The following is a 24102-nucleotide window of genomic DNA, read 5'->3' on the forward strand; positions in this document are numbered from 1 at the left end:
ACGGGGGCGCCAATTGGTCAGGTCCTGAAGCGGAAGCACAAGTGCGGTCCGTCCCCGGACTGTGTCCGGGTGTCGCACGCGGTTCTGGTCCGTCCCCGCAGCCGGTCCGGGTGTGTAATTGTCCGGGTGGCGGCGGCGCTGCTGCGAGAGCGGGAATGGCCGAGGGCGCGGATCTCATCGACATTTACGCGGATGAGGAGTTTAATCAGGTGGGTGAGCGGCGGCCGCGGTGGGTGGAGGACGGGGGGCGGCAGCGACGGGGGTCTCAGGCCCGGGGTTGGCCCAGACGGAGCGCGAGGCCGCGGCTGTGGCGCAGGCCTCAAGGCCGCGAACTCGAGTGATGGGGTGGCCCGGCCTGGCCCGCCCCTCCCCCCCCCCCGAGCCGAAGGAGTGGGGGTGGGGGGCTTTCCGGGGGCCGGAGCGGCCCGGAGCTGGAGCCCTGGGTGGTTGTGTCCCAGCGCTGGCCTCGGAACACACTCGAGCCCGGGGATTCGGGGCCTAAGACGAGTCCTCGGGGCAGATCATCATTTGTGGAGCCGCGACGCCCAGTTTGCCCCCAGTCGAGGCCGAGGCTCGAAATATATTTGTTGAACAGGAATTTTGTGCGTGTGTGTGTGTGTGTTATTAGGAAAACAGTTCATGTGAAATAACATTTCTCTCGGTTTTCCCCGAGCTCCAGGGGAGAGCAGGGAACCATTTCATCCACTTAAACCCACAGCCATCCAGCGCCTCACGTACAGGTTTGGTCCAAAAATATCTCCCTGAATCAGCCAAGACTTTGAGGTGTGGAAGAGGTGCAGAAATTAGTGGCCACCATCTCACACATGGGTATCGTACCCTCTTGGGAGAGGCTTCGTTTTATTCTTTCCCCCCCCCCCCCCCCCACCGTATGCACCAAATAAACCCGGAGAGAGCAAAACAATAATAAACAAACGAGGTTCGGCGGATCTCGAGGTTATCTATCTCAATGTAAGGCTTCAAGTGAAAAATCCCCTGTTCTCTTTTTGTGTGAAAAGAATTCATACTCGACTGGGACACAGTCCGGACTCACTCTGATCCGTATCCCAAGCTTGGATTTGAGATGATCTTGCAATTTGATATCGTGCCTACAGCTTCGAACAACAACAACAAAATTCGATTCGTAGAGCGCCTTTCGCGTCGGGAGGAGTCCCAAAGCGCTGAACAGTCGGGTGTCGGGGCTCAAGCATGGGGGAGGGGTGAAGGAAGGCAGAGAGGTGGGAGGGAGACCAAAGGCACGGTTGAAGAGAAAGGTCTTGAGACCGGCCTTGAAGGAGGCAAGGGAGGAAGCGAGGCGAAGGGACCGTGGGATGGAGTTCCAGAGTGTGGGGGCAGAGAGGCTGAAAGCCCGGCCACCGATGGTAGGGCGGGTCGGGTGGGAGACATGGAGCAGAACGGAGCCCGCTGAATGGAGGGAGCAGGCAGGTGGGTAACAAGTCAGCAGGTCAGAGAGGTAGGAGGGGGCAAGGCCATGGATGGCCTTAAAGGTGAGGAGGAGGATCTTGAACTCGATCCTCTGAGGGATGGAGAGCCAGTGGAGTTGGGCGAGGGTGGGAGCGATGGGGTAACGGAGCCTGGTGTGTGAGAGCTGCAGAGTTTTGGATGATCTGCAGCTTGTGAAGGGAAGACTTGGGAAGGCCGATGAGGAAGGAGTTGCTGTAATCAAGCTGTCAAAGCCATCAAAGCCATCGAAACGTCTCTCGGTGCTTCATATCAATTAGCATCAAGTGTACATTATAGGCAAACACATTTGTACACAGCATGAGTTGAATATACTGTAAAGCGAATTAACCATATATTTTGTGGGTGAAACGCGACAACCAATTATGAACCCAAGACCCAATGTGGAGCTTGAACTCCAAACCTTCTGCCTTGGAGGTTACTACTTTAAGGCGAAGCAATCCTATAGTGCAATTCTTCAAGACTTTTATTCTTGCTGTGACTAGAATTGCTTTATATTATTATTATTTATAGAGACTATGAAATGCAGCGGGTTAGCACAGAGAATGCAAAGTCATGGATTGCAAGTCTCTACTGGTCAGTCTCCAAAATGCATTAGAGGATTTGCTGAGTACAAAGTACTGCAGCTGGAAGGGGGAGGGGAGAGAGGGGACAGTGAAATTTGTGAGATCAACAATTTACAGAGATGCAATTCTTTCAGATATCCTGGAATGTTGCAGCACCATTTGTATTGCTATTTCTCTCCACGTCTGCCACCATTCTTTTAATATTTCTGATCCAGCAAATCAATAAAGAATTCACATAACTGGAATGTTTCAAATGGCCAGTATGCCATACTATCTCGTCAATTTCCAAGGCTGTATGCTTTCATTGAATTAGATTAGCTATTATCCATCCTTTGGATGAGACGTTAAACTGAGGTCATAAACGGCAGAGAGAAAGTTTCTGAGAGAGGGGGAGAAACGCAACCATCTGCATTGAGTTTAAGGTGGACACGGCTCTATTTGAAAACTTTTTCCAGGTGTCTTGGCCAACAGTTTCCCATATAAATCAGGTCATTCATTTCAGTGCTGTTTGTGCAAATTGGCTGCTGTGTTCGCTGTAAATACTCAGTAACAGCATGTTGCTGTAAACACTAAAGTGTTTTGACATGATAAGCTGCTGTACCAAATACAAGAATTATGATTGTGTAGTTCAGACAATGTAGTTTGCAGAACTGAGAAGCCCTGGGTGTCAGCTGCAGATTTGGATTTGCTCTTTCAAAAGTATTCTCCGGAATTGGGTGGATAGGATGCATCCCTTGAGGCTGAGAGAGTGCATTCCATTCCTATAAATCACTCGGGAATTTCCATGTGTAGGTGGGTTGCAAGGAGCTCTGATTGGTTTGAATACTCTCAGGACTGGTGATGGGTTTATGCACGTGTCGGACACCCGGCTGACCCTCCCACCAAAAAAATATCGTATCCAAAATGTAAATGGCATACTTACTTGAAACTGACTGGATAATATTAGGCACGTTGATGGGTTTCCGCATGTGTTACCCTTACAGTGAATGATTAAGATATTTATATCAAATGAACACCTGTGTAGTCAGCTGTGATGCTGTGACTGTGGTTTGTGTAGGAAGTGTGTTGTTTAATATTGGAAGTTGTTGCCTCTGGTTGACTTTGGGGATTTTCCCTCCCTCTGGTTTTAGAGAAATTAACAGCATGTAAGAAGGTAATTTGGCCCATCATGTCTGTGTCGTCATTATCTGTTTTAAGTCACTGCATTTTATGGAGTGAGCAGCGAGTTTTTTTCTCATCACATGGGATGGATCTGAGATTTTGTGATGTAACGATGTGCTTTGCTTGAATTCAGTGTTGGCCTGGCTCAGTTAGCCACACTCTGAGGCAGATGGTTGTGGGTTCAACTCGGCACTTGAGCTCACAGTCGGGGCTGACATTCCAGTGAAGGGCTGGGGGGAGAGTTGCACTGTGAGCAGCGCCATTGTTCGGATGAGATGTTCAATAATACTTGCATTTGATATTGCGCATTTCACATCAGAAGGAAGTCTCGAACTCCCTCGCAAGATATAATGTGTATTTTTTAGGAGAATGCGCTAGCCAATTTAATGAGAATTGATTAGAATAATAATCCTTGCATTTGATACAGCTCCTGATCAGGTCAAAACTTCTCAATGCTTTTCACAGCAATTGATATTTTAGTTTCATGATTGTGTTTTGTAGACAAATTCAACAGCCAATTTGCCCACAGCACGACTGAAGCACAAACAGTCAGAGGGGGAATGAGGAATTTATAAGGGGGAATGTTGGCCAGGACACCGGGAGAGAGAAGATCCCTTCTTTTTTCCAATAGTGAGATGGGATCTTTAGCGTACACCTAAACAGGCAAACAGGACGGGACCTCAGTTTAAAGTCTCATCGTTAGGAAGGTTCCTTCAATAATGCAGCACCCCCCCTATCGCCCCAACCCCAGCACTGCATTGGATTGTCAGCCTCGACTATATAAATTCACAGTCCCAACATGGGGCTTGAACCACAACCTTCTGGCCCAGAGGTGAGAGCGCTACCGCAGAGCCAGGCTTCCCCTTTGAAAGCTGTTATCAGTTGTGCTGCAATTTCTATTTTCAGTACAAAATTCTGTGTCCTAATGGTCCTGTGTGTAAAATGAAAACCTAACCCCTCCCATGTTTTCGGTGATCAAACTGCACCACTTTATAGCAGAAGATAGGTGATTTGGCCTGTTGTGTCGTAGTTACACTTTGAAAGAGCAATACATTCAGTCCTATTGACCTGCCTCCTCCAGACCCTCAAAACCCATGCTAGTGATTCCGCTAGATATGTATTTAGTTCCCTCTTGAAAGCTAATACGGATTAAATTTGTGTTTTCTCATTCCTGGGTCATTGATGAGACATCCTCCATTACTACAGTATTTATCGTTACAACCCTCACAGTCTTGTTCAGGTCATCCCTTAAACTTCTCAGCTTGAGAGGGAAAAGTTGGTTGATGTGTATTTGAGTTGCTGTTCGGAATATCTCTTCCAGGCATTTTTATAGTCGTGCAGTGAGGTTAGGTCGTGGAGCTCCTAGTAACTCGGAGTAGATGTGAAGCTTAATGAATGAGGTACAGTGTTCGAGGTGCTGCCAACACTAACGGGTGTGTGTTACCTGGTGCGTCTTGTGTTCTGTCATTTTGTTGTAACTGTGGGGGAGAGGGACAGATTTTGTATCCCTGGTAGGAAAAGAATCCAAGGCTCGAAAGAGCTTTGCAGTTAAGCATCAGACTAGGACTGTTGAAGCTTGGTCCTTAATTGCCTGCCCCAGTCAATTGCACACACACCTCTGAGTCAGAAGGTTGGGTGTTCAAGTCATAGAGACTGAGCTCACAGTCTAGGCTGAAATTCTCCCAGAGCCCAAATAAAATTGGTCACTCACTTCATGGCTGTTGCAAAATACACAGTCTTTACACTTTACACTTTAGGGTAAATCCTGTGAAGCACTGTGAGACGTTTTGATGACTTGGATCAGGCACCAGATCAATGTAAGGATTATTGTATTTTAAAAATAAATTAAATGGACGCTCACAGAGAAAGTAAGTGCAAACTCCTTCACTTCCCTCTCAACCCGGAAGGCGGTTTTTCTGCAGTTTTTAAAAGGAAATGGACTGGATTGTAAACATTTCCCAAACCGCAACAATCTGAAATGTTACAGCGATGGTTGTAAGGTTGAGGAATTGCGATCCTTGGTTGGCAATGCGAGTCACAGCTGTCTGAAACTTCAGCTGAAGCTCCTCAACGTCTGAGTTTTCTAGTTACAGTCTCCATGTGCGATACGCAAAGAGGGGTTGGGGAACCCCCACAGCACTTCTGAACGTAGCCTCAATAGCACATTTCCTTTATGGAATGGGGCTCCAGTTGGTCAATTGCATACTATTCGGGTCTGGCTGGAACTTCCTAGGGTTGGGGTCAGTCACATAGATTTGGTGTACCTCTCTCCTCCTCCCAGCGTTCAGAGTAAAACATCCCGTTCCCTTTCAGGAGACTGATTATGTTGCTAACGATCAGATTGACCTGTACGATGACGTGATCACGCCAGGGGATGGCAACGCACACGATGGGCCGAGTTACGATGAGATAATCCCGCGGGCGGCGGGGGAGCCCCAGAAATCGGACAACGCAAGGCCCACCATTGTCTACACATACGGAGGAAAACGACAGGCCGTCTACGTGGGAAACCTTACCTGGGTCAGTGTTCCAACTCCTAGACATTTTCCGAGAGGCCTAGAATTTTTTTCTCTCCTTATTCCCTGAGAGCAGTAGCCTGAACATGAATACTGTACATAACATTATAAAGAGTCATTTCAGGTCAATGAACCCAACCCTCTGGTTATAATTGGCCACAAAGCCCAAGTGGCTGGCCTGGTGTCACTTTCTGCTTGCTTGTCATGCTATAAAATGGCTGACTTCCGTACCACAATCACTTCCTGCATAGATTGTATAGGAAGTTATGGCTGTGACCTGACAACCTGCACCTCACAATGTTTAGCACGCAAGAGTCCAACTGGTCCGTGCAAAATTAACCACAAGTCAACAGAAAGGTCGGGTGGGGTGGGGGGTTGTTGATTGGTGTCCATTGTGGCACCTTTTACTTGGATGAACATTTCAACGCACTGCTCAAAGGCAATGGGAGTTACTGAGCAGAGAGGGAGAAGGAGAGAGATTTTGAGGTTTGTGAAGTTTCCCAAAACTACAGGAATGAGAAGTGTTCGTACAAGGGTTTTGGAGGTACGGGGAGAAGGATTTTGGGAGCGAGTTCCAGAGAACCAGAGTAACAAGGCTCAGCCACTGATGTTGGGACAGAGTGAGCATCCCAGCCAGGAGAGTGTCGCCGTGTCCGGCCCTTCACACACACGCTGAGAGCTGGGCGCTAGTCCTACTTCAGCTTGAAAGCAAATTGAGGGGGATTGTTAAGGGGAAGTCCAGTTCTTCATTTCTTTCTATGTCCTAATGATCGTTACTCCCTGGTTCCTATTGCAGTGGACAACAGACCAGGACGTGGCTGATGCTGTGCATTCGGTGGGGGTGCAGGATCTGCTGGAGATCAAGTTTTACGAAAATAGAGCCAACGGGCAGTCCAAGGGGTGAGTGGGCACAAGTCTGCGCGCCTGGGACTCCACAGAGCACACCATAAAATCATGGGGAGGGAGGCAGAAAGGTGACAAAAACATCCCAAATTCACTGCGTTCATAAACTCAAACAGAAGAAAGAGTTCTGTTTGTTAGTTTGTGTTGTTTACAACACAGACTTACATTTATGCAGCATCTTTCACGTCAGAACGATGTCCCAAGGCATTTGACAGTGCTGGCACCCGAGCTGAGGCCGGAGCCAAGGGAAGGGATAACTGAAAGTGCAGTTAAAGAGGTAAGTCTTGAAGTGCACCTTGAAGGAGGTGAGGGAGGGAGCGATTCAGAGGCACTTTGGGATGTGGAGGTAGATAGGCTGAAAGACTGACAGCTGTTTAAAATCCATTTGGCTTTGTATTGCTGCCTTGATATATTGTTTTAAAGGTGTGATTTTGTATTCTGTTGAATAACTCTTCATTCTTTGAGATTTACTGCTGTGAACAAGATTGAAGATGCTATCTGCTTGGTGTGGGGGATCTATTGTGGTTGTTTAGGGGCACAAGCTGTCTCTGACCAGTGGTGGTAAATTCTTTACGATTTCGATAATCTGACTTTTATTTGCTTTACAAGGATTCTTTTAATTCTTTTCGCCCACAAATATACAGTCAATTCACTACATTATATGACGTGTGTGAAGCATGTGACGCTGAAGAGTATCAGCACACAAATCAAGGGAAACTTTAATTTCTTCATTCGGGCTGGTTGCAGTTTGGAATTCATCTTCAAGTGGCTATTGAGGCTGGATTAATAGGCTCATTCAAAATGGAATTGGATAAACAGCTGATCAGTGAAAACATCAAGGGACATGGGGGTGAGAGGGAGAGAGCAGTGGGACGCAAGGAGGGGGAGAGAGTAGTCTGTGTGTGTATGTGGTGGGGAGAAAGAGCTGGGATTTGGGGTTAAAGGCTAAAGGCACGTGGAGAAGTGGCTGGCTGAATGGCCTCCTACACTGACATTTTCTGTTTCCATGTAGAATGACTTGAAATGAAAAATACTGACTGTCCACTAAAGAGTAACCAGTCTATTTCTCTTCCCTCCACCCCCCCTGCCCCCCCCCCTCCGTCTCCTGGGCAGGTTTGCGGAAGTCTATCTGGGATCTGAATCTTCTGTCCGACGCCTCATGGAGCTGCTTCCCCAGCGAGAACTACACGGCCAGCATCCGGAGGTCATGCCCTGCAATAAACAGAACCTCAACCAGTTTGAAGCCCAGTCCAAGAAAAGTAAATCTTTGGAAATTCTTCACGTTCGATCTCCATTAACCTCTCTGCAAAGCTGTGGGCTTGTAGTGACCGGTAACTCCTTCCCGTGTGATGCTGGTCACTGGTGGCCAGAACTGGCCTCATGTGACAAAGTATCTGGTTATTTGGTTGAATGGCAGGAAATAGAAGCATTGTTCTACTGCTTGGGTTTGGCTGATCAACCAAATACCTTTGATGAATATTAAATTGTTTGTCATTTCACTGGCACACAGAGATCGAGGGAATCAAAACCACTGATGTTTCTTCCCCCCCGGCTGCTCCCCAAAAAGCAACTGTCCAAACCCCATTTCAGGATATATGAGCAGGAGGAGGCCATTCAGCTCCGCCAAGCCTGTTCTGCCCTGTGAGGTCGAGGCCTATTCCCTGCCTTTCCTCCACTCCCCTTAAATCGCAATTGATTCTGTGTTTCACACTTGCAACTCATAGTGTGAAAATTACCCCCTGGTTTTGGATTGGATGCCAGGGAAGTCTTTTCGCCCCTTGTCTTATTTGCTGGCCAATTTGATGCGGGGCGGGGGGTGCTTGGTTCTGGGAGAGGTCCGTGTCAGCTCTGGGCTCCACTTGCCCGGGGGGTGTGGTGACCTGGCTAGTGGAGTCCAGCGCTGCGGTGATGGTGGTTTTGACACTTGACATTTCTCCCCTGTGACAATGTGAACTGACTTGCTGCGATTCCGTGGACATTTGTGAACTCTTGTTTTTTAACTGAATGCAATGCTGGAAATGTGATTCCAATTGAGCGTAACTTGTTCTCGCTGTGATAACCCGCTCGGCACCGACGCGGTTTGTTCCCCGAACGCACTGATCTATGGTTACTGCAATAAAATCTGTCTTTGTGCAGTTTGTGGCACAGAGATGTGTTGTGTTGAGACCTCTCTGTGCTGTGTGCAGGGAGGGAGCGAGATGTCCGCAGTCCACAGACCTGCAATCTGATTTGGCTTTGTTTTTGCCTTGTGTCTGTGGGTGCGTACGTGGTGATGCTTCTCTTTAACCTGTTCTGCCATTTGGAGAGGGGCTGGCTCTGTCGCACCCCCTCCTGTCTCATAAATACACTGGGCAATACTCAAACTCTGCTCTGAATGGAAACGCACTCTTATCTGATCAGTTCCCTCAGTGGAACATTGTACTTTGAGGACGAAGCTTGCCCTGTGGCACTCGCTTACAGAGGAAGAATGTCCCTCGTTACAGACTATTCCACATGTTCTGCTCCCTCCCTGCCCCTCCCCCTGGATTTCTCTCCAAGTGTTTGTTTATTTTTTGAGCTTGCTGCTGTTGTGTTATTTTGTTTGCTGTCCTGTGATGGGGACAGGAATCCACAACCAATGAATTCTTTTAAATCTGTGAATCTTACGATATGCCGACATATCCAGAGTTCCGTTATTTGTTCTAACTGCTCAGTGCAGTTGACATTGGCTAGGTGGGATTTATGGCCGATGTTGTGAGATTAGAGTAATGTGCAGTAGAATTCTCGTCCCCTCCCCTGCCCGCCCCTACTCCTGCTCTTTTGATGGCAACTGTTAACGCCTCGTGTCAAACTAACTCCTGCTTTTAATCCATCATACACAAGGGGAATAGAGTGATTTTGGAGAGGCCAGCGAGTAGGGTAGGGGACTTGTGGGGACTATAAACTCTGGCGTGGACTAGCTGGGCCGATAGACCTGTTTCTGTACTGTAGATACGATATAATCCAGTTCTCACACACAGTAACTCCTCTCAGCCAATGTCCTATGTTTGATTATTGTTTTGAACCTTTTAATATTCATTTGGATCAGAACTCTCCCATATCAGCCACCCAGAGTTCCCAGCTCAGGCATGGAACATTGTAACTGTGCTTCCAGCACTGGCCTCAGACAATCTGACTCACTTCATGTGTGACCTTTCCGTTTTCCACACAAGCCATCTTGTGACCTGTCTGAGAGACGTTGCCACATTAATGATGCTGCTGATGCCACTCCTCACAGTGGTGCCTTGTGTAACTCCACATCACTTGCTTGTATTATTAGTGACTACTGTTTAAAACCTGCAAACAATTGGACAGAGTTCCCTGTTCTATGCAGCAGTTTCTATTTTGAGGGTTGGTTACTCTGCTCTGTGGGTAACTGGAGGATTGTCAAGCTACTGAGCGGGTTGAGTTGAGAAGACGTGTGTGTCTGACTTGCAGTAACACTAGCCGGCCTCCCATGCTGTAAATATTCTATGATTTTGTGAAACTGTTTTGTTGGTAAATATCTTTTTACTACACCCCTGAGTGAGCGTTCAGTTTACACCACACTCCAAATAGATCCAGCTTCTCTCGAACTCTTGTTTGTTCCACCTGACCGTGAAGGGAAGACTCTTGTGTATAGACACTTACACGGTAATCCTGCCCTGCATTAAACCCAACTTTGCAGCAATTTCTGCAGTGTCGGGGCCGCCTGTAATACAGAGGTGACGAGACACTTCATAAAGTAAAGGCGCCTGAGGGTGAAGCAAGCAACATGGAGACAGTGACCTGACACAGGGAAGGGCAACGGCTCCCAATTCCTCTTACAGCTGAGAGGGTCACAAAGAATCTCAATTTTACATTGAATGCCCTTTTGCTCATGTATTCAGCACCTTGCTCAGTGCTCACAGTGTTGTAATTCTGACCTAAGAGTTGCTGCTCGTCTTTCCTCTGCCGCACCCCCTCCCCCCACCCAATTCCCACCCCCAGAGACAACAGGCAACTGAATTAATGCACATAGGGCATTGCTGCTGGCTAAGCTTCAGCCATATGTTGGCAGTAATGGTGGGGGTTGGGGGAAGAGACAGGCTAGTAGGGGATACAGGGTCTGGGGGGATGTAGGGGAGTGGGGCACAGGGCTCTGCAGATGATTAATGCTAGATAGATTACAGCTTGGTAAGTCTAGTTAGACCATCCCATGGTTTTCCTGAGTGGGTTGGAGGGAGACGTATCTTTTCCTGATCTCCGTGTATTTCATTCGTGTGGTGGAATCCTTGTTAATTACAGAATAGGGCCATTGGAGGAGTGAAGGGGGAATGATTTTTACATAGAGATTTGTTAGAAATAAAAAAAAGGAGCAGGCTATTCAGCCCCTCAAGCCTGTTCCACCATTTTATAAGATCAGGGCTGATCTGTACCTCAAGTCCAGCTACCCGCCCTTGCCCCATATCCCTTAATACCCTGATTTAATAAATATCTATCTGCCTTCATCTTGAAAATGTGAGAACATTGTTAGAACATTTGATGGCTGTTGCCACTTCCTCAGTGGAGCTACGTCACTGTAATCTTTTACATTGTTCCACTACAAATGTTTCCCCAATTCTGTTTGCAATACAGTACTATGGACTCTGCCTCAATAGTTACTTTTGGCAAAATATCTATGTTCTAACAAGCCTCTGTATGAAATGTTTCACCTTTTGCTCTTCACAGACCAATCCTGCCCCCTATTTTACCGTTTTCCCAACGTAAACTTGGCCACAATTTACTCTCAAAACCTTTCAGAATATTGAAGATTGTTATTACATCCCATTTTAGCCTTCTCAATTCCACTGGGAAAAAGCTCCACTCTGTCCTTCTGTATCTCAGTAAGAACTTTACTTTTTAAGGTAAACTTCCTTTGTTCTTTCTCTCAAAATGTACGACTTCACACTTTACTACATTAACCTGCAACTGACACCTCTCTGTCCATTCTGCGATGGTCTCATCCTGCAGTCTTCCTCTCAGTTGGTTTCTGGAGCACACTGAGATATTAATTCTCCCTCCCCCCCCCCCCCCCCCCGCCATGCCCATTTGCAAATATTATTATAGATGGAAAATAGTAAGGTGTTCCAGGATAGATCCTTGGGACACCACACTTACAACATCTAACCTAAACATCTAATTACCACTCTATCCATGTCACCCAACTTGCTTTTTAATGCCAGGTGCCTTAATTTCTCAACCAGACTTATCAAATGCCTTGTGGAAATCTAACATGTCCCATTGTTATACAAATGTAATTTTGTTGTTGTCTTCATACTCTGTCAATCGCTGAGAATGTCCAATTCAGTAAAAGCACCTTTGCAAATCCACGCTGCTAAAAACATTGGTAGCTTTAATGTACAGTGACGCCCTCTGAAGGAAGGGGAAGGTGTGGCGTTCTCTGCTCTGAGATCAATCCAGTTAGAATAATAATCCCTTACATTTGATATTATGAATTGCATGTCAGCAAAACATTTCAAAGCGCTTCGCAGGGTTTACTGTGAAGTGGAGTGACCATGTACTTTGTAGGTGAAAGTGGCAGTCAATTTGGTGCTTAGCATATCCCACAAACAGCTGTGAAGTGAATGACCATTTTTATCAGAGGGATTGTTGGCCAGGACACCAAGAGAAACTCCCTTTTCTTTTCAAATAGTGCCGTGGGATCTTTAACATCTACCTGAATAGGCAGACGGGGCCTTGGTTTAACATCTCATTTGAGCAGGGCATCTCCGACAATGCAACACTTTCCCCAGCACTGCACTGGGGTGTCAGTCTAGACTATGAGCTGAAAGTCCCCACATGGGGGTCTTGTCCTACCAAATGAGCCAGGCTAGGAGATAAGCAGTTGGTAAAAATAACCAGGTGTTGCTACTGTTTTTAACTGTGCTAAGGGCAACTAGTGTCAGAGAATCAGCACTTTCAGAGAGAGGTTGGGGAGAATGGTGAGGAAGGGTTAAGGCAAACTTGTGAGTAAAGGCCTAGTCTGTCATTTGGACCTCACAGGGCAGATGCAACAAGAAGTCACTTTACCAAGTTAGCAGAGCGATAAACGGACGGATGAGAATTATCGGTGTGGCTCTGTAAACCATGACAGATAATAGGTTGGTGAGAGGGCTGTGATGTGAGTGAGGAATGAGATCTTAAGTAAAACCAATATGAATCTGAAGCGATTTAGAATAAAATAAGATTTATTCTGTATTCAACACAAGTCTCTTCTCTACTGTCCCAGAAACGCCCACAACATTCAAAGAGGTACAGGAGGGGCAGAGGGTCCTGCAATGGAGGGTGGTTACTGCCTTTGACTTTGCAGTGCTGAACAAATCCCACATTGGCCACGTTTGTGGGATTTGACCTGTGTCTGTCTTACTCGCACTTTACTCTGTCGTTTCCATCTTCTAATTTCCTTTTTGACTCATGTGGTGGCCTCCGTGCTGCAGTGTAAAACTCTGTGATTCTTGCCGAGTGCAGCTTGTGACAGACTTGTCAAGTTTGTGAAGAGGAATCGATCAACTTGAAGCCTTTTCCTGGTGCAGTCTTGCGGAGTCGGGGCTGCCTGAGGCTTTCAGTAGATTTTGTGCCATTCTCTGTGACCCCTTTATTGTGAATGACACAGTCGATCCACTTTACAGTCTACTCTGAGACACCACAACAACGTGATAAGGCGCTATATCAAATGTAAGGATTATTATTATTTGATATCTAACCGTCGAAAAAAACTGAACCATTGTCAGAAAAAGTAAATCCCTGTATTGTTACATGCCTCTAACATTCAAATCCCAAAATATTTGCATTGAATGAGGCTGTGTCACACAGAGGAAGCGAGAGAGAGAGAGATGCCTGCATTTAGGAGAGAGCAACCGGATGGAAATGTGCAGTGTTAAAGCTCACACTAACTCCACAGCCCTCAGGGGCCGCGGACTAATGCTCCGTGTTGGACTCTGTAACTACATCTTCTGGCCAGGCTGAACCCACTTCAGCTATTGTCTGTCACGGTCGATGAACTGGCCCAGGTTTAACTCTGACCTGCTGCTCTCTCAGTGTTAAATTGCTGAGAAACTTCTTTCGTTAGCTGTGGCAGTCCTCGTGACACTGACATTCTATATACACTTAGACCGTATGTATTGTCTGTGAATTGATGTATCCTGAATAAAACCAGTCACTCTTGTGCCAGTTGATATCTTACCGTCACAAAGCCTTCCCCCTTGGAGTTTATGAACTGTTACATTCGTATGTACAGTGGTGCTGGGGGTAAGTTGTGAATGGATTTGTAGTAGACAGGCAGTGTGGGGTGGGGGGTGCTATCTACATGATCTGCTTTGAGAACGATTTGAAACCACGGGGGCTGGGTTGGATTGCGGCATGACTAAAGAAATGGATTTTCTGTGCACATTCCCTCAGCCTCACCAGTAGCCGAGCTATTAACCACCATATCGCCTCTCTCTCAGCCCCTTCCATCTCAGACTTTTCCTCACCCTCTTGATATCCAAACCCTTTCAAAAAATCTACCTCCTTTCACTTACCATCAATCTACTTCGGTTCTATCACGTTCCTCAGCTTCCCAATCTGTCGCTGCAAAGCGCATCCACAGGAAAAGTACTGTTTAAGTGCAAGTTTTTTTTTTGCTTTAGTCATCTCTTGAAGGTGTTTGACTGCTTTCTTCTTCAGTTTCTCAATCCCTCAGACCTCAGGAGCTGGTATCTTGCCCTTCTGATCATTGACAGTGAGTGTCCGTGGGGTGAGGGTAGGCACCCTCACCATACATTATTATTATTATCATACACTCACTCTTGCTTGTACCTTCCTCCTTGTTTAGTGATAATGGATAGTGAAAACCCTGTGGCATTTTCGCACTCTCTACCCCAGGACACACTGAGACTGGTTGCTTTGGGTAAGAAGAGAACAGTATGGAGAGATGATTCTATACTGAGACCTTGGCGTCAGTAGTGCAGAATCAGGGAGTGCCTTTACTGCAAGTCGAGGTCTGTGGGAGAGAGAGAGAGAGAAACACAATCTATTGGATTGAAGCTGCTGCTCTTCCAGAGGCTCAGCTACAAGTTGATTGTGTCTTGGATACAATTGTCTGTTGTGTTTGGCAGGGAGCCCAGCATTGGCACGCTAGCTCATAGGAGGCTGGAGTGTGTTGGGTGAGCAACCTTTGATTTGTCAGTGCACTGCTCATTGAGGAGGGGTATTGGATACGATACTGCTCTCACCTCTGGGTCAGAAAGTTGCGAGGTCAAGCCCACTTTGAGACTCACAATCTAAACTGACCCTCCAGCTCAGTACTGGGGGGAGTGCTGCATTGTCAGAGGTGCTGTCCTTCAGTTAAGTCATTAAAACCAAGCTCTGTGTGCTTGCAAAGATCCCTTGATTCTATTGGAAAAGAGAAGGAAGTATCCTCTGGTGTCATGGCCGACAATCCACCAGACAAACTGGTCCCTTGCTTCTTGGTTCTTTGTGGAGCTTTGCTTTGCATTTTATAATAATTATAATAATAATCCTTGCATTTAACATAGTGCCTTATCACATCGTTAAGACATCTCGAAGCGCTTCATAGAATAAACTGTAAACGTGACAGCCAATTGCTACCAGCAGTGTCCTACAAACAGTCGTGGATTGAGTGACCAACGTTCTTTTGAAGGGATTTTTAACCCTGGAAAGTGATCCACCAATTGACTAACAACCGGGTTCCTACTTACTGCTAGGTAACAGAGGTGTGTAGAGTAAGGAAACTTGCCTAAGCTTTCGCCCCATCCACGAATCAAACCTGGGTCCACTCTCTAGCAAAGCGAGTGCTCTAACCACTACACTGCAGGACTCCACGAGAGTCCATTTTCTACAATTCAAAACAGTCGCCGCACTTGGTGCGGTTACTGTGAAGCACTTTGAGATGTTTTGGTTATTATGGACACAATAAAATGCAAGCTCGGTCTTCACGTTCGCTGCCTTGTGTTGCTGCCTAACCAGAATGCTGACTGTTTGGGGGCTGACGCTCTGTCTTTGTGTCTCCACAGGGCAGAACCCACAGAGAAGCCAGTCGCACGACTCTGCAAGCTCCCCAGATCACCGGGACTCGCCGCTGCCCCGGAGAGGCCCCTCCCCAGCGGAGAACGCAGTGGCCCCTCCCAGGAGAGATAAGATGCCCATGGCATTCCAGTTCCCAGGTCGGCCTCCGTACGGAGAGATCCCGCACGGACTCCCCCCACCCGGCCTGCCGCCCCCACCAATGTCACTGCCCCCGGCTCACGGATATGGCCCGCTCCCTCATCAGATGCAGCACGGTCCTCTGCCCCCGCCCGGCCCCTTCCTGCCGCGGCCTGGCCCTCCCGGGCCTATGGTTCCCCCTCTGCCTCCTGGCCTTCCTCCTCACTTAGCGGTCCCTCCTCCGGGGGCCGTGCCACCGGCTCCTCACATCAACCCGGCCTTCTTTGTGCCCCCGAACAACAACTTGCCTCCCCCGGAGAACAGAGGCCTCCCACTGCCTCAGGATCCCTTTGGCCGGCCACCACCACCTCAGTATAACCGAGAGGAGTTCAAACGTGTCAGGTGGGTGCACACTGCTGCTGGCACTAACACATGCACAAAGCTCTTAGCAATAGGACTGGTCACTGAGCCGGGTGTCTGACACACACAGAAGTTCATCACCGTGGTTAAGACTGCAAAGTGAACCTCTGAGAGTTCAACATATGGCTTGCAATTTAAGTATGGAGCACACAAGCGCAATCCCTTTCCCTACACCTAACAGGTAGGGTAGGGAACACAGAGATGAAGGAAGATTAAATATGTTGACCAAAGTTTTATCTTAACATTCTAATCCCCCCCCCACGGTCTCTCCCCATCTTACCTCCGTGACCTCAAACCTGGCTTCTCCCTCCACTCAGTGGGCACCTTCCTGCTTCATGTCCCCTACCCACCATCGGCAGTTGCCTTTCAGCCATTCTGTTCTCACTATAGAGCTCCATCCCTCTGACTCGACACTACCTCTCCACCTTTATTAATAATAACCCTTGTATTTGATATAGCGCCTTATCAGGTCATTGAGACTATTATTATTTTGGAGGATTATTATTTCTGGAAAGAGTTCTGCCAATTGACTAACAAGCGGATTCCTACTCACTGCTAGGTAAACCGAGGCCAATAGACCGGAGTCCATCACGCTTTGTTATCATTCGCTCAATGATTTCCTAAGTTGTGATTTGAATGCTGGAGCTGTTGTCTACCTCACAACCCTTCAAAATAAAAAATAAAAAATGGTCACTGAATTCACGACTGTTTGTGGGACACTGCTTTGCGCAATTGGCTGCCGCGTTTCGCCCACAAATCAATTCACTTTACAGTATATCCTGTGAAGCGCTTTTAGACGTCTCGAAAACATGATAAGGTGCTTTATCAAATGCAAGGATTATTATTATCATTCTGAGAATCCGTGCAGTATTCCAATCCCTATACCCTGGACTGGAGGCTGGGGTGAGTGCTCTCTAATATTTCCTCTCTCGCGCTGTTGTTTTCACAGAGAATTGGACCCCGTGGGCCCGCCTCTGACTGAGGCCGAGTTTGAGGAAATGATGAACAAGAATCGAGCCATCTCCAGCAGCGCCATCTCCAAAGCCGTGGCCGGAGCCAGCACAGGTCAACAACCGCCACAACTGGCTATTTATAGCGCCCGCCATGCACGGCAGCGCCTTGGAATGCTGAGAGGGTCTCGGAGCGGGGAGGAGCGTTTCAGAGCACAGATGGGGGGGTTTCGGAGCGCAGAGGGGGATGTCTCCGAGAGCTGGGGAGGGGCGGGTTGTGGAGAGTTATGGGGTTGTTTCGGAGCGCCAGGAAGGAAAGACATCTTGGAGCGCCGGAAGAGCTCCCTCAGTGTTAACACTAAGTTACAAACAGTGGATCACTGTGAAGAAAGGGAGAATGTTGTGGTGCTCTGCGATGGAGGGGTTGGTGGGGGTTGGGGGCTCTGTGCCTGGGGAGGAGGGAAGCTGCTGTGTGAGGTTTAGAGGACTGAAATGCTTTTCCTGGTTGTGTTTTCCAGGAGACTATGGGAATGCTATTGAGACCCTGCTGACCGCGATCGCTCTGATCAGACAGTCCAAGGTCGCTGCCGACGACCGCTGCAAAGTGCTGGTCAGCTCCCTGCAAGACTGTCTCCACGGCATCGAGTCCAAGTCCTACGGCTCAGGGTCCAGGTGAACGTGACTTCCAGCTCCCGGCAGTGGGTGACGTGAAGGGCCGGTCAGGCAGGGGGTGGTCTTCTGGGGCCGGGGGTTGAATGGCCAAATGCGATTGTGTTCAGATCTTTAGATGTTGTGCTCCAGCTGCAATGCTACCACACTTACCTGTGCTGTCACTGACCAGGGAGTGTGCACGGGCAGTGTCAGGGAGCTTTAGACTTTGCAGGTAGACTCAGGTGTGCTGAGGAGGAAGGGGAGGAGGCAGGGTTTCAGGGGAGGTGGGGTCTGTAGGAGGAGGAGAGGGGTTTCTGAGTGGGTGGGATCTCTGGGGAGGTGGGGTCTCAGAGCGGGAGGGACTGGAGAGGCGGGGTCTCAGCGAGTGGGTAGGACCCTCGGAGAGGCGGGGTCTCAGCGAGTGGGTGGGACTCTCGGAGAGGCGGGGTCTCAGCGAGTGGGTGGGACCCTCGGAGAGGCGGGCTGACAGTTTGCTCTCCGCATGCAGGAAGCGAGAGCGGTCACGTGACCGGGAGTACAGCCGCTCCCACGACCGGAGCCGGCGGCACCGGGAGCGCTCACACAGCGAGGACCGGCACGAAGACTATTACCGGGAGAGGAGCCGGGAACGGGATCGGCACAGAGACCGGGAGCGGGACCGGGAAAGGGATCGGGAGAGGGAATACCGGCATCGCTAAGGTGAGCGAGTGGCTTTGCAGGAGATATCTGAGAAATTCCTGTAGAGTCCTGTAGCGTTGGAGCACTCGCCTCGCACGCGAGAGGACCTGGGTTCAATTCCCAAACGGCCAAACGTTAGGCAAGTTTCGTTACTCCACACACACGCACACACTTCTGTTTACCTAGCAGTAAGTAGGAACCCGCTTAATAGTCGAATGGTGGATTATTTTTCTGGAGGTAACAATCCCTTCAAAAAATAATAATAATATGGTCACTCAATCCACGACTGTTTGTGGGATGCCGCTGTGCGCAATTGGCTGCCGCGTTTTGCCCACAAAATATACAGTCAATTCACTTTTTGGTATATTCTGTGAAGCACTTTCATACGTCTCAAAGACATGATAAGGTGCTACATCAAATGCAAGGAATATTATAAACTCTGATCTCCCGATGGAACTAAATTGTTTTGCAAACTTTTGTGAAACCTTTCTCTATTTTATGATCTCACTGCGCCCAGTGTCTGTTGTTCATTTACACGCACTCTCCCTGCCTGGCCAGAAGCTTATGAGTTGAAGCCCCGGATCAGGGACTTTGAGCTCACAGTCTGAGTTGGGGCCAGTGTAGTGCTGGGGAGCTTGCATTGTGGGAGGTGCCATATTTCAGATTTTATTTGATCGGCCGGGTGATATGTGCAGAATCCCATCACCATGATTAAGAGTATCCAAGCCAAACTGAGAATGTGCACTTCCTGTATATCTAATCCTGGAGAGTATTTGGCACAAGGTGATAGAAGCCAAGGCTTGGGGACTCCAGAGTGTGCATTGGGATAATTACTGGTCTAACCAGCTAAAACCACATAGCTTGCCATTGAGAGGACTGCCTGACGAGCTTTCCTGCTGCTTGTCCACCTAGGACCACCCTACCCATTAGGGCTTTGGCTTGCAGGGTTAACAGGAGCTGAGCGGGAGGTTTCCCTGCCCCCAGTGACTGGTTTACCCTTCCAAGTACTGCCGATGAGCCAGACAGGCCTGTCAACTCAGTGCCCTGGACTCCTGTAGACCCGTCTGACTCAGGAACTGGACTAGAGACCATCAGAGGGGGTGACGTCTACTACCAAGCATATCACTTTTTGGATTAGACATTGAACCAGGTTCCCTTCTGGCTGTTCAGGCGGACGTTAAAGATGCCATGTCACTATTCGAAAAGAGATGGGAGTTTCTCCTGGTGTCCCAGCCAACGATCCATTGGATAAAATTGGTCACTCACTTTATGGCTATTTCTGGAGACATTGCTGTGCAGAAAATTGTCTGCCGCATCCAGCTACAAAACATACAGTCACTCCACTTTACAATAAATCCTGTGAAGCACTTTGAGAAGTGAAAGGCACTACATCAAATGACATAAACATCTTCCTTCCTCTCTCCCCCTCGCTGTCTCTCTTCCTTCCTCTCTCCCCCACCCTCCTCTCTTTCTCTCTCTCTCTCTACCCCCTTCTCTCTCTCTCTCCTCCACAGAGAATGATTTTCACCTTTGTACAGATCCCGGATCAGAAGAAAAAAAATCAAAAACAAAAATCAGGAAGATCTTTTGAAACGAGTGGAGACGAGAGCTGAATTCTAGGATGAGGTGTGCGCGGATAGCTGTGCACAAGGCCCGCTTACGGGACAAATATTCTCAATAGAATTGAGCTCTGGAGCCCATGTCTGCTATTATGTAGAACAATTGGTTTTGTTCAGCAATTGTATATGTCAAATTTCTTTTTTTAAAGAGAGAGAGAGAGCGAGACCTCGTTTTTTTCTGAGTTCAGTTTAGAAAGTTACAGGATCAGGCAGGAGAACGTGGGATTCATTCTGTGTTGCCCGACAGCCTTGGCTTATACCCAAGCGCCTGACTCTGTGATCCACCCTGCTCCGAGCCCCAGTGTGTTTCACACACAGTCAGACACAGGACAGTGACAGGAGAGACCCCTGTCATCCTCTAACGTTACATTGATGTGCATTGCCTTGGATGGGACGCTGTAACTGAACATTTCTCTGCCCCTCTCTCCACCGCAGCCCACCCTCACCACCATTAGTTTTAATACTCTTCTCTTTTCCCAAAGTGATGGTTCTTTTGATCATCATTGTTATATTTGTAGCAGTCTTCATGTTTTTTTTGTGTTGGGAGGGAGTAGGTGAATATAACCCTCCCCTCTCCCCCCACCCCCGCTCTCTCACTGTGAAAATTTCTTTCCCCTGCATGTCTGGGCGATGTCTATTCCAGCTTTGTTCAGTGTGGGCTTTTCTCTTTTGAGATGGTGGTGGTGGGTTTGGTGGGGGAGGGGGAGTGGGAGAGGGGTGTGGATGGGGGGGAAGGAAAGCTTTTTTTTAAAAAAAACATTACCCCCTTTCAAATTTGAACTTCAAGCAGAGTGAAAACTTTTAAATCTTTTACAGGTGTGAAACCTGAATGGTACAGGATACACATTGTACTACGTTTCCTCATTATTTACTATTTTAGATCAGTTAAAGCACATAAAGCCCTTTTTATCCCTCCTCTGCCAGGTCCTTTCTACCCACCCCCCCCCCCCCACCCCCCCATAAACTGACTGCCAGCTTTCTCGTGCTGCTCGGCACTGCCAAAGGGGAGGAGGTTCAATCTATCTCCCGGGAACTCCCGGGTATTTTACTTTGAGTGAAGATTTACAGTAGTTACTTTTACTTTGACAACTGGAGTGGAACAGGATTGAAATGTTACTTGGGGGGGCAAACGTCATGTATTTGGGAAGCCAGACCCAAACACAAAGAAATCCCGCCTCTGCTCTGTGCTGTCTCCCTTATCCGCAACCCAATGGGTCACAACTTGCTGTTTTCCTGCCCTTGTGTTGAACAGGAAGCCACCAATATACCCCTTCACGCAGCATGTATCCCTTCACCCTCAACTAGATGGAGGTAGCGTGACCTGACTTCCAATGTTACTGAGCACCATGGGGACACCTCATGGCAGGTACTGCAGCCCCGCTCTTGACCAGCCAGTCCAGTTGTCTTGTGCCTGGCTTAGAGCTGCAGTCTTTGCTTTCAAGTGCTCGAGGGAGAGCAAGTTTAAAGGGCAATGTAACAGCAGAAGGTGAACCAATGGTGATGCGATGGGGGTGAGTGAAAGGATCTGTAGCCATGGCTCCCTGGATTTGAGGCAGCAGATTGTGGCTTGTCATGTCATGGGGGCCGGGGTGCTTGTGAATGCTAATCCCAAATCTCAGCCGTGCAGAATACAAAGCGCATTCCCTTTGAAAGGCTGACCTCAACTTGCATCCAAGATCAGTGTAGACCTTCACCTACTGGCTGGCTGGAAACAGCAATGGTATTGAGCACCACAAGGCATGCAGCGAGCTCAACAATGGCTGGTTTGGCTTCAAGAGAGTTTCCCAACACTGAAGCGCGGGACAGGGAGGAAGGGAACGAGAGAGAGAGAAGGGAGAAGCGACGAATGAGCTTTAGCATTCCTTTCAGGGTTTGAATCTTGACTGTTCTCTGTTTTTTGTTTTTTTTTAACGATGAGAAGGTAATTTTTTAGTTGTACCAATTTAAGGACAAAGATTTGTCGGTGACTTTGTATTCGGCTCGTGCGTTTACTGTGGAATTAAAAAAAATTAAAATGAAAGCGTTGTAAATGTTTTTTGTAGATCGTTACTGTACATATTTTAGTGACAGAACATTGGAAATAGACCCAAACAGATTAAAAAGTAGATTCCTGATTAATTGGCTGTGTTTTCTTTTGTTCAAAACTCCCTGTGGGTTCTCACACCTGTGCCAATGTCTCAGTTGGCAGTTTGCCTCTGAGTGGAAAGTTGTGGGCTGAAGCTCCACATCAGGACTTGGAGGTCATATAGATTGACACTGGAGAAATGCTGCATTGTTGGAGGTGCGTCCTTCAGATGAGCAGTTAAACGAAGGTCCCATCTGCCTGTTCAGGTGGACGTCAAATATTCTGTGGTATTACTCGAAAAGAGAAGGGAGTTTTTCTGTTCTTGTGTCCTGGCCCACAATCCTCTCAAATAAAATTGGTCACTCACTCCATGACTATTTGTGGGACATCGATGTGTATAAAATGGATGCCACATTTATCCATAAAATCCACAGTCACTGCATTTTACAGTAAATCCCGTGAAGGTTTTGAGATGTTCTCCTGTATTAAATTAAAAATCCTGTACCTGCATTATTATTTAATACCTTGAAAACCACTGACCGTTCCTCGGAGCACTAGATTGAACATAAAGGCAAATAGGAACAGGAGGCCATTAAGCCTTTTCCAGGTTACCAGCTCTTGTCAGAACATTTAATCCCAACTCCCTGTCCTTTCCCATAACCTCTAACACCCCTACTCCCTCAATCTCTGTCTGTTTCTCTTTTTAACATCTCGATTGATTCCACCTCTACAGCGTGCTGGTGCAGTGTTCCCCATCTACACAGTCTGTGTGTGAGGAAATGCTTCCTGACCTCATCTTTCACCTTTTCTAGCTCAGCTTCCCCACTGACTAATTGGCAGTGAGTCTGCGGGGAGGTAAGTGAAATCTCTTGGAGCTGAGCTGACTCCAAAATGATGTGTTTGGAATGTCAAAATCAAGAGAATCCTCCTTGGTCTTGATCACCCGATGCAGGTGGGTATGCAGTACTGATAACAGACCAGACTCCATTTCTGTGTCTGAGTGATACTGTCTCAGTCTGTGTGTCTGTTTTTGAGTGTGTCCTGTCTGTCTTACCTTTCCTACTGTCCCCACTTTTTATCTGCCACCAGCTTCTCCTGCCCCAGCACCATCATGTGTGGTAATCCTTAGGGCGCTGTCCTTGATCCTTTCCTTTTTAATATCTATTTGCTCCCACTTGGCGATGTTATCCGCAGACATGGGGTTAATTTCCACATTGTGCGGATGACACCCAACTGTACCTCTGCCCCCACCCTCGACTCCAGGACCACTGTTGTCCTGACTGATTGTCTATCGGACATCAAGTCCTGGTGGTTGAGAGCCAACTTTCTCCAGTTGAATGTTGACAAGACAGAGGCCCTCCTTGGCTCCCGTCAGCACTTTATACTCATAAATGTCTCAAATGCTTTCATAGTTAACTGCTGTCAAACACAGTGACTGTGTGTTTGTCAAGTGTGGTGACTATTTATAGGAAACAGCATCTGTTTGGTGCATGATAATGTCATCCTGGAAAGGCCAATTTATCAGAGGGATTGTCAGCCAGGGCACCTGTTGGGCTTGGATTGCAGGATTAACAGGTACTGAGTCCATGACCCAAGTGACTGGTCTGCCTTTCCAGGTTCTGCTGATGAGCCAGACTGGGTTGTACTGTCATCAGCAGTGCCCTGGAATACTGTGAACCCGCCTGGCTCAGGAACCAGACTAGAGACCGTCACAGAGGGTGGGCTCGATTCTGACATTCCATTGTAAAACATGTCACCTTAAAGCCAGTTCAGTTTGTTTACCTCCCCTACCCAGCAGGATAGTCACTAGTTGGTCAAGCGTTCCACACTGATTCTCGCTGATGCCACAAACGGGCTGTGAGCTCACAAGTGCGTCATTGTCACCATCACACAGGGCACAGGGGGGAAGGGAGGGGGGCTGAGGAGCACAGC

At 47.9% G+C, this 24102-nt stretch overlaps 1 protein-coding gene across 1 annotated transcript; it reads left to right on the forward strand.

The window, feature by feature from the left end:
- The first annotated feature begins 69 nt into the window (after nucleotides 1-69).
- On the forward strand, nucleotides 70-22125 carry LOC103174848 (cleavage and polyadenylation specificity factor subunit 6). Its single transcript, XM_007887430.2, has 9 exons — nucleotides 70-209; nucleotides 5520-5726; nucleotides 6519-6622; nucleotides 7739-7884; nucleotides 15658-16189; nucleotides 17157-17272; nucleotides 17676-17829; nucleotides 18317-18507; nucleotides 20001-22125. Exons 1-8 carry the CDS (start codon nucleotides 156-158, stop codon nucleotides 18504-18506), a joined length of 1503 nt encoding a protein of 500 aa, XP_007885621.1. The 5' UTR covers nucleotides 70-155; the 3' UTR covers nucleotide 18507; nucleotides 20001-22125.
- The last annotated feature ends 1977 nt before the right edge of the window (nucleotides 22126-24102 follow it).

Source organism: Callorhinchus milii, unplaced genomic scaffold (genome assembly GCF_018977255.1).
Source record: "Callorhinchus milii isolate IMCB2004 unplaced genomic scaffold, IMCB_Cmil_1.0 Scaffold17, whole genome shotgun sequence".
In the NCBI taxonomy this organism is placed as follows: Eukaryota; Metazoa; Chordata; class Chondrichthyes; order Chimaeriformes; family Callorhinchidae; genus Callorhinchus; species Callorhinchus milii.